A 15,767-nucleotide genomic window follows, 5' to 3' on the forward strand; every position below is an offset into this window, starting at 1 on the left:
TTTAAATGTGCATATTTTTTATTTTTCTTGCCAAAAATGACAATCGTTTTGCCAGATAAGACCCTTATGCCTCGTTTGAGATCATTTAGAATCCTTTGAAACTGCATTAAACTGTTAAGTATTGGGGTCCATTAAACTCCATTAAAATAAGAAAAATCCTGGAATGCTTTCCCCAAAAAACACAATTTCTTCTCGACTGATCAAAGTAAGACACCAACATTTTGTATGACATGGTGGTGAGTAAATTATCTGGATTTTTTTTAAAGAAAATTGAATAATTCTTTAAAGAAACATTTCCACGTCTAATGTAGCTACACACAGAAAAGTGAATTTTAACATTAATTAACTGACCCCATTCATATCTGTAAGTGCATATTTTTAAAATAAACAAGTGACAAGCCAAAATTTCTTTGTGGTAAAAAATTATTATGAGGACCTCAAATGTCCTAACAAATCAGTTCTTAACGTGTTTCATTACCAAGCTCTCAATCATCTACAGTATGTGCACGTATGTTGTACTAAAAACATAACAACACAATGATGGTGTAGATTTCTGTAATGTACAATACAGTTTTTCTCTCTTATGCATACACGTGCACACACACACACATTTTGGATATGCTTTCCTGCACATGCTCACTAACACATGCGTGCAGTGCTGAATGAATAGCATTCCTCACTCTCCTTCTTACACATACACACTTAAGTATATGAGTTGCTGTTTTTGTAAACAAAACAGAACAAAACAGATAGTCAGAAGATAGACAGACATGCCCCACCCTGGACAGCGTCCATGTGCTTTTTCTGGGTTTCCTTCATTGCTATACTCGAGCCTCTTGTTCACCCCAAATGATCAATGACCCTGGTCACTACAGCTTGAGTCTCTCTCTCTCTTTCTGTTTCTCTTTCTCTCTCTCTCTCTCTCTCTCTCTCTCTCTCTCTCTCCCTCTTTTATTGCCATCCCTTGATGTTAAACAGGACGTCTCCATGGATACAGGAATAAACAGATGATAACAAGCCCTCACCCCTTTAAAGCTCATTTGAGAAGGGAGTAACAGGAGAGTCAGACAGAAAGAGAGTAAGAGAAAGAGAGAGACAGAGGGTGAGAGAGCAGGAGGAGATAGAAGTTGTGCAGACAGGGTGTGTGTGTGTTTGTGTGTGTGTGGATTGGCAGCAGCACAGGTAAGAGCAATTTTACTGTACTCTCACTTATTCTCTTGCATTAACCTTTTTGAATCTTCTTTATATATGCAAATATCTGCATACACACATACACATGAATGCTTGCAGAGAGTGTCACTGCTTTTACAAAACCACCTGACTTCAGTACCTGTGTCTGCTTCTCACACATACATGCTGTAATCATACAGAGCCATGCAAATCATGCATCGGCATGCAGCAGCTGCGGGTTCATGTTGATGGGGTTATTATTGGGGAGCTGTATCTAGGTACTACTGTGTATAGGCTACTGTGAGTGCAAAACAAATCAGTTTATTTGTTTCGCTTATCAGCAGCACTGATTTTGTCCCTGAACAAAATTACACAAATCTGGGTTATAAAACATGAACATTTATTGGTATAAGTGTTAAGTGAGTGTTATGTCTTTCTTTAATGGTGCCAATGGTGTTTTTCTGTGTAACATTTTCTACACTGAAAAAAAATTATTCATTCAATTTACTAAAATTTTTTGGGGTAAGTGGTTGCAATCAATTTATTTAAGCTACATTTAAACAAATTTTTTATTTTATTTTATTTTACTAATATTTTTCGTTTAAATGTAGCTTAAATAAATTGATTGCAACCACTTACCTTAAAAAATTGAGTAAATTGAATGAATGTTTTTTTAGTGTAATGCACATTCATAATTATAATAATAGGATTGCACTGTAAAAAAAACATGCAGCACGAAATTAAAGCAACTTGGTTTTGCAAGGCAATTCAACCTACTATTTTAAGTTTTGGGTTAAAAAAGTTGACATAACTTAAAAATTCAAGTTGAAATTGTTTAACTTCATATTTTAAGTTAAAGTAACATAAAAATATGTGATGATTTGACAAAAATGCTGCAAATGTTTTACAGTGTGTATAAGGATAATTGAAACTGCTTGACTAAACTAAAATTATCCGCAGATAGGTTTGCTATCTGTCTAATAAAAAAGAAAACATTCAGTTATGTTAATTTCATGGTTTATATTCTGTGTGCAAAAACTTCTTAAACAATGGTGAGGTGTTAAGGTCTAGAGCTGGAGGGAAGATGCTTTTGTCCAATAAATGACAGGAAAAGCCATCATGTTATTTGGTTGTGTATGATTGTGTGTGTTCCATCTGGATGGGTGTGTCTCTGTGTTTCCCTCTTTTATACAACAGTTTCCATGGACACTTCCACAAAGCGTAGTAAGCAAGGGAATCTTGCTTACTGGGTGTCGCTTTAAGTGTGTATATATGTGAAAAGGTGAGAGAGAGAGAGAGAGAGAGAGAGAGAGAGAGAGCACAAATGTTTCTGTGAGTTTATGTGTGTGTGTGTTAGATGGGTGAGGCTCATTCTCACAATGATGTCTTTATTCGGGTGCCTGTGTCAAGAGGCAAAACTGTACAGTATGGGGATAACTTCAACAGCGAAAAGCATATGATCCCTCGAGCACACTTACATGTGCATACAACTATACTGGGGTATATCCATAAACCACACATAATAAAAAATACTTTTTGCATAATAAAATTGTATATATATCGGAGTATCTAGCACGTCTGTGTATGTGAGCGACAATAAGTGGAGATTGCAGATGGTTAAAAAGGTTAAAACTGAAGCCAGGGCAAGCCCACCCACTGTTGCTTTGCTCATCACCTCTGTATAGTCGGACTCGGTTGCCAAACCTCTGACATCCATCTGAAACATTCCACAATAACCCCAAGATACATCAGATCATCCACACACCTACTCTCACATCTATCAATAGCTGGCCTGTGCAGACATACAGTACAGTAGAGAAAGCAACTGGCCTTATTAGTCTAAGGCAGGAAAACATATGAGACAGGGCATCATAAAGTCACTGCATGATTTTAAAATAAAAATCATATAAAGGGAAATTCATTTCTTTGTAAAGGAACCTGATGCAAGTCACCACACTGGCTCTTTTATTGGGGTCTGCCCCTTTAAGTGTTACTTTTGGTTTGTTCCTAAACTGCACTGAAAAAAAATATTTTGTGCCTTAGTAAATTTAACTTAAAATAAATTATTAAATTCTATTAAAAAATTGTAAAAAGTAAAAATAACATAAAACAATTAAGTAATTCAAAATTAACAAATTATTGAGTAAAATCCACCCAAATTTGTAAGAAGGACATTTTGTGTTGCATGGGACTGCATTTGGAGAGTAAAATTTGGAATTAAACACAATTTTTGGGGTTTTTAACCAAAATGAAAGACTTGTTAGACTTGATTGCAGGTTAAAATTTCTGTTTCTGTTTTGAGTTTTGTGGTTACCATCATTCAGAAGAGTGGTGCTTGTGTATAGACAGGTGACACGATGAAATTCATGATGTAAGCAGTAACTGTGCTTATGCCAGTACTGAGACCACCTGAGTCTCTTCTTATTTGCTCAACATAATGTGGCAGTTAAATGTGAAAAGTTAAGATAGAATAAGAGATTTAAAAAACGATTGGATTAAACTTCATTTTAGTATGTAGAAATTAAACCATTAAATTGATCTGGTTGCACATAATTAATTTTAGTGTACTGAACATAAAAAATTGAGTAAATTCTCAAAATAATTATGATTATAATTAATCTGAAATTACTTATAAAATATAAGTACACTCAATTGATAAATATAAGTACACTCAACTTAAAAAATATATCTGGAGTTAGATCAATTAATTGTGTGCATCTTCTTGTCTTAATAAAATTAAGTAAATTCAACATAACATTTTTTTTCAGTGTGTGGCCTTTTGTTAATTTTGGCCATTTAAAGGGACACACTTTTTTTAAATATGCTAATTTTCCAGCTCCCCTAGAGGTAAACATTTGATTTTTACCGTTTTGGAATCCATTCAGCTGATCTCCGGGTCTGGAGCTAGCACTTTTAGCATAGCTTAGCACAATCCATTGAATCTGATTAGACCATTAGAATCGCACTTAAAATATCCAAAGAGTTTAGATATTTTTCCTATTTAAAACTTGAATCTTCTGTAGTTACATTGTGTACTAAGACCGACGAAAAATTAAAATTTGCGATTTTCTAGGCAGATATGTGGCTAGGAACTATACTCTTATTCTGGCGTAATAAGGACTTTGCTGCCGTAACATGGCTGCAGGAGGAGCAATGATATTACGCAGCGCCCGAAAATAGTCTCCTGCTGTTGAAAGATACTAAGGGGGCTATTTTCGGCTACAAACTCTAGGGGAGCTGGAAAAAATAAAGTAGTGTCCCTTTAATACCCAATGGTAAACAGACAGGGTGAATAAAAAGCTCTAAAGAGGTTTCCCATGCTGGATCAATAAGAGGCAAAAACTTTTGCAACATTAGCACAAAACTAAAATCACAGGCCAGATCATTCAGATTGCTGTGGTCATTCACAATTGCCCCTTTTAAATCAGAGCATGATGTGCTCTTCTGTATACATCCTGAGGCTTTGAAACTTGCATATAATAGACATTTGATATTACTTTGAGATGATAATACCACACTAATCTTCTCTCTGCCCTTTCATTCTTTACCAATCAAGGCTTCAGTAATGCTTATTTATCATGGCACTCTTGCAGCTGACATATTTGGTCAGTTAATGTACGCTTATTTCAGAGAAATCTTTCCATTAGATCATAGTCTTACTATTTGTTCGGCAGAATACCCAATATGGCAGAAAGCACAGAGATGGACCAGCTCCTGAGCTCCTTTAAAAAGTTTGCCATTCATGGTGACACAAAAGCCACCGGGAAGGAACTGAATGGGAAAAACTGGGCCAAACTATGCAAAGACTGCAAAGTTGTCGACGGCAAGAACGTCACCAGCACTGATGTAGATATTGTCTTCACCAAAGTCAAGTGAGTTTGTGCATTTCATTTGTAACATAAAAGTAATCAGTTTCGACATTGTACATTTTATTTATATATTTGCATAATTAAAACACCTATTTATACCTTTTACAATTCAGAGGAAAGACATCTCGGGTCATAACGTATGAGGAGTTTCGGAAAGCTCTGGAAGAACTGGCTCCAAAGAGATTCAAAGGTCAAAGCAAAGAAGAGGCATTGCAGTCCATATATAAATTAATTGAAGGCAAAGAACCCACCAATGTTGGTGTAACGGTAAGGCTATCATTTGACAATAATCCACTAAGAAATTTTGGTTTGAGCACTTGGACATTCGTGCACTCTAAAAATAATGCAGCATGAAGTTTTATCAACATAAGTAGCATAAAATATATGTTAATATGATATAATTTTTACAGTGTGTGCTATGTATGTTACTATACTTAAAGGGGCCATGGCATGAAAATCTGACTTTTTCCATGTTTAAGTGCTATGATTGGGTCCCCAGAGCTTCTATCAACCTAGAAAATGTGAAAAAGATCAACCCAGTAACTTAGTTTTGGTAAACCATTCTCTACAAGCCCATGAATAAATAAGTTGTTGAAATTTGGCTCTCCTTATGATGTCATAAGGAGCTCTTATTATAATAATTCCACCCCTTAATCTGCACTATCCAACCACAGCACTGCCATTAAGTGCAGAGAAAAGCACAATTGAGTTTTAATTGCAACAAACCACCATCATTTTGATCAGTGTTTGAATTTCATCAGCTCATTTGCATTTTAAAGGACACACCCAAAACGGCACATTTTTGCACACACCTACAAAGTGGCAATTTTGACATGCTATAATAAATTATTTTTTATGGTATTTTGAGCTAAAACTTCACATATGTGCTTCGGGGACACCAAAGATTTATTTGACATCTTAAAAAAAGTCTTGTGCCATGGCCCCTTTAAGTATAATTCAATAACTTAAGCAGGAAACACAAAAAAAACTTCCACTACTAACATCTCCCAGCTAATTACCAGGTTGCCCAAACATCCGTCACATAATAACCAAGCAACTAATGCCTTTGTTGTGACATGAGCATGTTGGCTATGAAATATGTAAACTGTGAATGAAGAAAATCCCTGCCTGCCAGATGTAATGTATCAGTTTCTCAATCCTACTTGTGGCAGTCCTTTATATGCACAGGCTATCTTCACATACAGTAATTCAACTCACAGTCAAGTGCTCCACTTTAAAGTTCCCCTATGATTCAAACTGGGTGTGTCATTTAATACGAATGGTGCTGCTGGGCTTCCAGGTGCAAGATTTAGTAAGATAATTAGATACTACATCATTTCTTCATTTGTTTACAACACTAGAGGGCAGTAACAAAAAAAGAAACAATACATCAAAACTGACACCTGCTGAAATCAATCACCTTTACATCACCTTGATATTGTCAGTTAGGCTGTGTCGCAATATCTTAACATCTGCGTTTAAAGGGTTATGGGAACATGTAATGTAATGTATATGGTATTCGCCGAATACAAACACGTATTGATGAGAAAGAATGAAACAACTAAAGGTGTCAGCTTCTTTCGATTTATGTTTTATGGTTTAATTTGTAAGTTCAGTTTCTAGTTCAGTCATTTAGTAACCATGGTGATTATATTATTTTTGTAAATAATATTTTGTCATGTTCATGACTCCTATCTAGAAAGTGGCAAAAACTGGTGCAGTGGACCGGCTAACTGACACAACTAAATACACTGGCTCTCACAAGGAGCGCTTCGATGAGAGTGGGAAAGGCAAAGGTAAAGGTGGACGGGAGGAGCTTGTGGAGCACACGGGATACGTAGGGGCCTATAAGAATGCTGGAACTTATGAGGAGAAGACAAAGGCCAAGTAAGGCCTTCATGTCAACACATTCGAGGCTCTGAGCTCCATCTTCATCAGCACTTAGGTCTGGACCAAAGCCAAACTTGAACTTTGACCTGTGGCTTACACAGCCACTAAGCAGAGTGACACTTGCACACAGGAAGTGTTGTAAATGTTTGTTTTTTTAAAGAACATGGTTTCATGGTCAGTTTTTCTTTTGAAGTTTGACAGAAAGGTATAAGGAATCCTTTTTTTAGGTGAAAATCATTAAAACAGCTACAGGAAACATGCAAGTGAACATCACACTCTTTTGGACCGGAAGAAAAAGAGACACAAAGTTTTTCTTTTCCATAACAAATATATGGGCGCTCTTAATTAATTGCTATAATTACATTTTCTCATGAATTCATTGGTATAAGTTTAATAAGAGCAAAGTCATTTATGTGTTTCATGTGTCTGTGTGTCCTATTGTTTGCCAGAATTAAGGTTTCAATGTCATGTCTTTGTTTTATGTTAGTTAGTTTACTGTTACTGAAACTGGAACTCGCATTTACATAATGTTGCATAAACTGTTACTAGATATCCTTTGGTGTGTTGTATTTTAAGTCTTGTGTATTGTATTATGTTTTATTTTAAATATCAAATAAAACATTTTAAAACATTGATAGGCTTATTTTCAACTAAACCAATCCTAGTCTGCAAATAAGGAGATCCTGAAAAAATACTGCTGTACAAAAAGTTATTTATGCTCTCTCTAGTTATTTAGCATTAAGGACTAAAATGTGTTTTTTGCAATAAACTAAAATAATTTGCCATTATTTGTGACCTAAGTTTCCTTTAAAATACCATTTTAAAAGGACACTCCACTTTTTTTTGAAAATATGCTAATTTTCCAGCTCCCCTAGAGTTAAACACATGATTTTTGACGTTTTGGAATCCATTCAGCCGATCTCTGGCTTAGGGTGGCCATTCGTGCCAGTTCTGCCGGACATGTCCCGAACATGTTTTCGGGTTCGTTCTCCGGAAGTCGCGTTGCTCGGCCGCATACATCATCGAGGTTCTTACATTTCAGTTAAAATACATTAGAAAATTAAGATTTATTTCTTTTAAGACATACAATCATTGTAGATTCATTCTCACCTTGAAATGTAACGGTTGCTTTTCTGAAATTAAACCCGAAATATTAAACCTTGATGACGTATGCGGTCGAGCAACGCGACTTCCGGATAACAAACCCGAAAACATGTTCGGGACGTGTCCGGCGGAACTGGCACGAATGGCCACCCTACTCTGGCTCTGGTGGTACCACTTTTAGCATAGCTTAGCATAATTCATTGAATCCGATTAGACCATTAGCATCACACTAAAAAATGATCAAAGAGTTCCAATATTTTATTAATGATAATACGCAGTGCCCCAAAATAGTCCCCTGCTATTAAAAGTTACCAAAGGGACTATTTTTGAGCGCTGCGTAATATCATTGCGCCTGCTGCAGCCATGTTACAGCAGCAAAGTCCTTAGTTATTACGCCAGAGTGAAAGTGTAGTTCCTAGCCATATCATAGCTTCGAAAATCACAACTTTTAATTTTCTTTTGGTCTTAGTACACGAGAGTCAAGTTTTAAATAGGAAAAATATCTAAACGTTTTGGTCATTTTTGAGCATGATGCTAATGGTCTAATCAGATTCAATGGATTATGCTAAGCTATGCTAACAGTGTTACCACCAGACCCAGAGATCAGCTGAAAGGATTCCAAAACGGCAAAAATGATGTGTTTAACTCTAGGGGAGCTGGAAATTAGCATATTTTCAATAAAGTAAAGTGTCCCTTTAACTACAGCATTTATCACATATGGCTAGGTCAAATAGAGACATGTTGTCCTCATTTTACCCACATTTTGTCATAATTTGGTATTAATCATCACTGTACAAAACTAAAATACTTCATAACACAACATCAACATGTTTGCTAAGCTTCCATGAAAAAAGTGATTTCAGCATTACACACAACAGGGAAAAGATGAAAGGAATGCGGATCCATTTGTCCAATGTGTCCCATAAGGGACAGGCAGACGCCAGCTCTGGTCCCTCTGTTGTCACGGTAACCTCAGCACACAATAACAGCCGGCCCAGGACCGGCACCTGGCTCCGGCAGCCTTTCCCTGCCCTCTGTGTGTGTATGTATCCAAACACACTCGTTCATGGCAACGTTTGTTTGGTTCATCTCCTTGGTAGCCTTTAATGAAAAACATCTCAGTCCCTTCCTGCTCAGGCTTTTGTTGCCGTTGTCACAGACTGATGAATGGCATCACGCAGCCGTCAGTCAACCTCTGTAATCAAACTGCTGATGAATTGCATGTTAACATGAGTTAAAATGAGGCACATGGCTAAAGGAGGTGGAAGTTTTGACCAGAGGTTCACAAACCTCCAGGATGTGGTGCAGTAGGCATACACCACACTCTGAATGTTAAAGGGACACTCAAATAATTTATTAAGAAATCTAATTTTTTACATACGTTTTTTATTGTTTTGTTTTATTTAATTATGCATTTGACAGATGCATGTATTCAAATTCATGCGATTTACATTGCTTACACCATGCTCTACAAATTGAGTTACAGGAACTTTTTTGTTTTATTGTTTTATTTAAAATATTGTATTGCTTTAACATAATACATCAAGTAACTTAAATACAGAAATTGCAAATGAAAGAATTTTAAACAACTCCTAATATTTAGGTTCTACATCTTTGACACACTGACATATACAGTAAATATTTTTATTATTTGGTAAAAAGTTTTAATATATTTACATTTAATTATCGACCGACATGTTTCTCTAAAGAAACTTATCCAAAGAGCACATAAACAACATCCACACAGAGTCTGTGAAAATCCTACTGGTTAGGAGTAATTGTAAGTGAACGTTTGACTCCATTGTACCACCTAGTGGCAATCCTTTAAAATAATATTAAAATATGACAAGAGTTGACATTGTTACAGGTCCAGGGCATATGCATATAAATAAATAAATAAATAAATAAATAAACAACAACATAAATAAATAAATCCTATTAACATATACTGCATTTAAATGGTTAAGACTCTTTCACACAGCAGACTGAACTCGGGTTCACACGTGCAAAATATTTTATAAGTACTCAATATTGTCAGTTTTTTAGTAAACCTGAATGAATAGGAACAGGAAATTGTTCAACCATGATGACTGTTTTACAGGTGTAAATATAAGATCACACATAGGCCATGCAAATTCTGTTAGTCATTCATCACAATGCGTAAGACAAAGAGCATTGTTGTGATGTGTGGCTAAAGGTTGTTGAGCTTCACAAAATGTGAAGTGGCTATAAGAACAAAAACACTAAAAAGGCCAATTTCCACCCTCAGAGCAAGAATTAAGAGATTTCAGTCAAATGAATCTGCCTGAAACTGTGAATATCTTGTCCTAATGCACTGGCAGGACTCAGGAGGATAGTTCGAGTGGCCAAGAATTCTCCAAGAACCACAAGAAAACTGCAGAAGTTAGTTAGGTCTCTGCTCTCATCCAGAAAACAAGCTCAAGTGTCTTCCGTTTGCCAGACATTACTGGAACTTCAAATGGGATCGGGTTCGGTGGTCAGATGAAACCAAAATACAGCTATTTGGCAATAAACACCAGGGGTGGATTTGGCACACACGGAGAGGTAGCCATATGGAAAAGTACTTCATGCCCACAGCTAAATATGATGGTGGGTCTTTAATGTTAATTGGGGCTGCCAGGGGATCTGGGCATCTTGCTAGGATACAGAGTCAATCAAATATCAACAAATGTTAAATGAACACCTGATTGTCTCTGCAAGAAAGTTTAAAATGGGCCGTGGTTGGATCTTGCAGTAGGACAATGATCCAAAAAATACATCAAAATCAACCCAAAAATGATTTACGGACCACCAAATCAAGGTCTTGTCTGGGGCATCCCAGTCTCCTGGCTAAATTCCATAGAATTCCTTTAGAAACCATAAAAAAGATGATGACATTTATTGCAATATAAATATACAGAGTGTTAGAACATGAATGGTTTAGTTGTCTGGATTGTCTCCCATGGTCTATTGCTCTTTTGTTGTTTGCGTTGTTTCTTTTGTAACATTTTTGATCCTCACTTTTGTCTGTGCCCCAAAGTAAGTTCTTACTTCGTGGCTGATTTCTTGTCAAGCTTTTTTTTAGTTATGAAGGCTTAATTGAAAACAAACCAAGTTTGGTTGATGTTAATTGGAATGCACAATCAAAAAACAAGATTTTTGAAGATAATGTAAAAAACGAAGTTACCTGTTCTCTTGGTCACTCTCTCCTTAGTATTAATTTATTTTCTTATGTGTTTTCTCTGCGTTTTGTTGCCAGGCTGGATATATTAAATCTGGACAAAAAGTTAGATCGTAAAATTGATTAAGCCTACAATTAAAAAACAAGTTCTATATTTTGGCGGAGCAGGTGTATGAGCTCGTGAATGACGGTTGATCGGTGTTTGTCTGTGGACAACATTGCCATCTGCTGGCCGGAACATGTACAGTATGTTTAACAGCCCAGAAAAGTTTAAATTCACAATTTTTGTGTGTGTTTTAATGACCAAAGACAAGACATTCTAGTTTTTGTGTCCGCATTCATTTTTTTTGTCCAAAGTAATTTTATATTGGTTACCTCCAGAGAATCACTTGGAATTTGTTCTCTATATGGTGGGTGTTTAGTACACTGAAGGCACCCTATATTTTTTAGTTTATTGTTAAATGCAAATAAAATAATAAGACAAAAATATGACTTTAAAATCAAGTTCATTCTTGCCATTTAATTCACTAGCACATTATCACAACAGATCGGTTCGGCCTCCAGGATCTATCCTGTCATGTCATGGTAACTTTTGACCACTAGGTGGCACACTCATCGTGTGTTTATGAGATACTTGTTGAAAGTCGTGTTTTGCACATGCATCCTGGGACTTGCTACATTTTTATACAATTAGAGAAAAAAAATATTGTTAAAAGATAATAATGTAAAAATGCTTCTGCACAAAACTGAATCTTAATAAAAATAAGACGTGAAAATGAATCCAAAATGACAATTACAAAATAACATTTAGCAGTAATGTTGCATTTATATTTCTTTTTGCGTAGTTTTTCCAGTGTTGAGTATAACATCCAATCACAGACTGTTGTTGAGCTAATTAATGTGTTTAGTGACCAATGAGAGGAGCTCATGAGTCATTTTAAGCAGATGTCAAGGTGAATTAAGACTATTTTAATATCTGCAGAAACCCTTCAGGTTGTAAGCTATTTCATAATAAATGTACACAGACTTATACTGGAAAAAAACTTTTATGTTGTCAGATTTCTGTATCCATTTGTGTTGGATTTTGATGTCCGATCAACGTTGGATCAAGGTGAATTAAGACTATTTAAAGGGGACATACCATGAAAATTTGACTTGTTCCATGTTTAAGTGCTATAATTGGGTCCCCAGTGCTTTTATCAACCTAGAAAATGTGAATAACAGCAACCCAGTAACGGTGATGTCAGAAGGGGAAAATACCGCCCCTTAATCTGCACTATCCAACCACGCCACTGCCATTTAGTACAGAGATCAGCTCATTTGCACGTTCAAGGACACACCCAAAACAGCACATTTTGCTCACACCTTCCAAATGGCACTTTTAACATGCTATAATAAATTATCTATATGATATTTTGAGCTAAAACTTTACATATGTACTCTGGGGAAGCCAAAGATTTATTTAGTTTGGGAGGAGCCTAAACATTCAGGCCTGTCAGTCATCATTATGGGCGTATATAAGGCCATCTTCAGGCCTTCATGTCCAGCTGCAATTTTTCCGCCATCCCTCCCTCCGCACATCTCCTCCTTCACTGCTCCTTTTTTTCCTTTGTGCAGTTCTTTTGCAGGGAGGATTGAACTTGGGGCTCAAGCCCCGGCCTCAGGTTCACTCTATCTGAAGGTTCAGAGCTCTGGTGCAGAGCTCCCTTCGAGGACAGCAAGCCAAGTTCATTTACCATTAATCACTAGGATCTGAATGCGCAGACGATCTAGTGAACTGCATGAAGAACAGTTCAAGTATTTGGTGTGTTTCAGAGTTCAAACCGTAAAGCATAGACCTTAAAAATATTTACAGATTCAACATTTACCAGTGAAATCATAAATAACAGTAACCTTTTTTAAAGTCAGAGGCAGAAGCATTTCAAGGTCTTTCCACTGTAATTAATATCTGTTAACTGTTGATCACACCATTTATCATGAATTGCTCATCTTCAAAAAATCTTTCAGCAGTAATTCCTATATGAAATGAAAGCTTGGGGTCTTGGCTTTAAATGTGTATACTGTTTACTTTTATAATGTATTGTAACAGGAAGTAATTAACCATCAAAGACACTCTGACACAATGTGACAACCAACCCCACACAGGGTTGGTTGTCACGGGTATGGGGTCGGTTGTCCCTATAGTGGTTCAATAGGATTTCGGTGATAAATTGGGATCTGAAAAGATAATGTGTAATTTTTTAGTTTTTTAAGATAGAAACTGCAAATAAGTTTTAATATGAATACCACCCCTATGATAGTTGTCATCAATGCCCCTTATGTTTAAACAATGAGATTAAAGTGGGTGATCAGTTACTTGAATTGTCTACTGTGTTGAGAAATAAAATGAAATATTTTTTAGTGTTAAAACCTCTTTATTTATTTTATTTTAACAGCAAACAAACAGACCAACAGTCTTAAAAGGTCTACATGTCCAATACTCACATGTGACAACCAACCCCGCAAGCTATGTGAAAACCATCCCCAACTGACTTCTTGACAAACATGCTAAGCTAGCTGCCACACGGCTTTAACTTGATAGCTAAAAGATGACTCAAAATAAAGCTACTTCTTTTGGCTTTTTAATGAGTGTTTTGTTTTTGAATGACTAATATCCTCCTACAAGATCTCAACACAAAAACAACACCAACATGAAAATTTACTTTGACCATAAAAATAAAAAAATGTCTCCTAACCTCAATGTTTTGTGTCTGCTCAGCAAAATTACAAGTGCAAATGAGTAAGCTATTAAAGGCTAACAATTTGATATCAAAATTGTACCACAGCGCCATGTAGTATGTCTGAAATAAGCAGTGTGACAACCAACCCATGAGACAACCAGCCCTGGTCTCCCCTGCTGCAGTGTAATTTTATAAGCTGATTTTAAAGCACTTAATCATTTAAATAATTTATTATGCATAGCTAAAACAGCTTTGTATTAACTTTTAAATTATTAATATTTTGTCATATGGTTATAGTTGTTTTAAATTTGCAAAGTATTCAAAATATATTATATAAGTTGTGATGTGCTAGAACATACTTAAATGTTCATCTAAGGTTCTCCATATTATTATGCTGTGTGCTGACTTATTTTTGTATTTAACAATGCATAATAAGATAACAGAGGTTATACATCTCTTCATTTATAATTTGCTCTAATACACTGGAAAAATGGGCCTCTGACATCACAATGCCTTTTGGCATGTTTTCGGTAGAAGCTGGCTACGACAGCATGAATACAGCAAGCAAACTGCCATGCAGGCACCTTTTCCACAAACATGGACTTCACCAGAAACAATGCAGTGAAAAGGTAATCTGATTACAATAAATACTTGTGCACAAAAAATTTAATTCATCAGAATACAAACTTTGATGCAGCGCTGAGTGATAATAATGACTATATTGGTTATATAATGATTACATAACGGTATAATAATGATTATAATGGTCCAGCTGCTGTACTAAAACTTTTTACTGTCACTTACATTTATGCATTTAGCAGACACTTTTATCTAAAGCGACTTACAGTGCTTTTTATAAGCTATAAATTTTTAATCAACATGTGTGTTCCAGGATTCAAAACCATTATCTTTTTTTCAGTAGCTACAGGCAACATTACACACCAAAATGTTTTATTCTTGTATCTCCTTAATGACACTTTGGTCAGACAAAAATCATTTAGTGCTAGCCTCCCATTTCTGACACTTATGGGTAGTCCTAGACTTAAAAGCATGAGCTGCCTTAATTTAAAACCTTATGTACTGATACTTAGCATATATCGGTTTCATTGTTTTGTCTCAAGATGCAGCATCCTAATATACTGTAACTAAGGCCTAGTCCTGGATTATTCTAAACCATATCCAGGAAACTGACCCATTATGTATATGCATGCACACATACAGTATTTGATTTCATTGATTTATTGAGGCATTCAATATTTGTCCGAATTGAAGAATAGGTGTTTGGCACCAAATTTAATGTGTGTATTTTTCTAAAAAGTTGTACTGCAGACAGACATGCCATTACAAAGGGATCAGAAATGTAGGTAGAGTCAGGAAGTTTCCTTAAGTTGACCCACCCAAGTAGTCAATGAGGTTTAGCCCAACCACTGACTGCATTTCATACAGTAGGCTAGGCCTATCCAGATGCTTTTTGTAACAGCCCAGCTTATGTAACTAACTACCTATGACGTAAACGTAAAAGAAGAGATTTAGTTTAAGCTGGTTGACATTGTAAAATGGACATCTGCAAAAAGTAATTTATATCTATGGCATTAAGATGGCTGATGGATCAGTATAATCAACTGTTGACATTCAGTTACCAACCTAAATTATAAACACTGTGTTTGTTATTGTCTTATATTGTCTGTTTATCATTTTGTCAAAACGTGATAAAATCAGGCAGAATACAGCTGCCCAAAGGCATTTACGTGCCTGCAATTACAGTCCACATCTGGCACTGTTTATGTGCCTACTTAAAGCACTCAGTAGAGGGCGGCATTTGTCCGATGGCAG

General features: G+C 36.0%; 1 protein-coding gene across 1 annotated transcript; it reads left to right on the forward strand.

Annotated features, from left to right (window-relative positions):
• Window positions 1-1,040: 1,040 nt before the first annotated feature.
• Window positions 1,041-7,562, forward strand: tppp3 (tubulin polymerization-promoting protein family member 3). Its single transcript, XM_055205343.2, has 4 exons — window positions 1,041-1,182; window positions 4,845-5,042; window positions 5,153-5,306; window positions 6,739-7,562. Exons 2-4 carry the CDS (start codon window positions 4,855-4,857, stop codon window positions 6,928-6,930), a joined length of 534 nt encoding a protein of 177 aa, XP_055061318.1. The 5' UTR covers window positions 1,041-1,182; window positions 4,845-4,854; the 3' UTR covers window positions 6,931-7,562.
• The last annotated feature ends 8,205 nt before the right edge of the window (window positions 7,563-15,767 follow it).

Source organism: Misgurnus anguillicaudatus, chromosome 21, assembly GCF_027580225.2.
Source record: "Misgurnus anguillicaudatus chromosome 21, ASM2758022v2, whole genome shotgun sequence".
Lineage (NCBI taxonomy): Eukaryota > Metazoa > Chordata > Actinopteri > Cypriniformes > Cobitidae > Misgurnus > Misgurnus anguillicaudatus.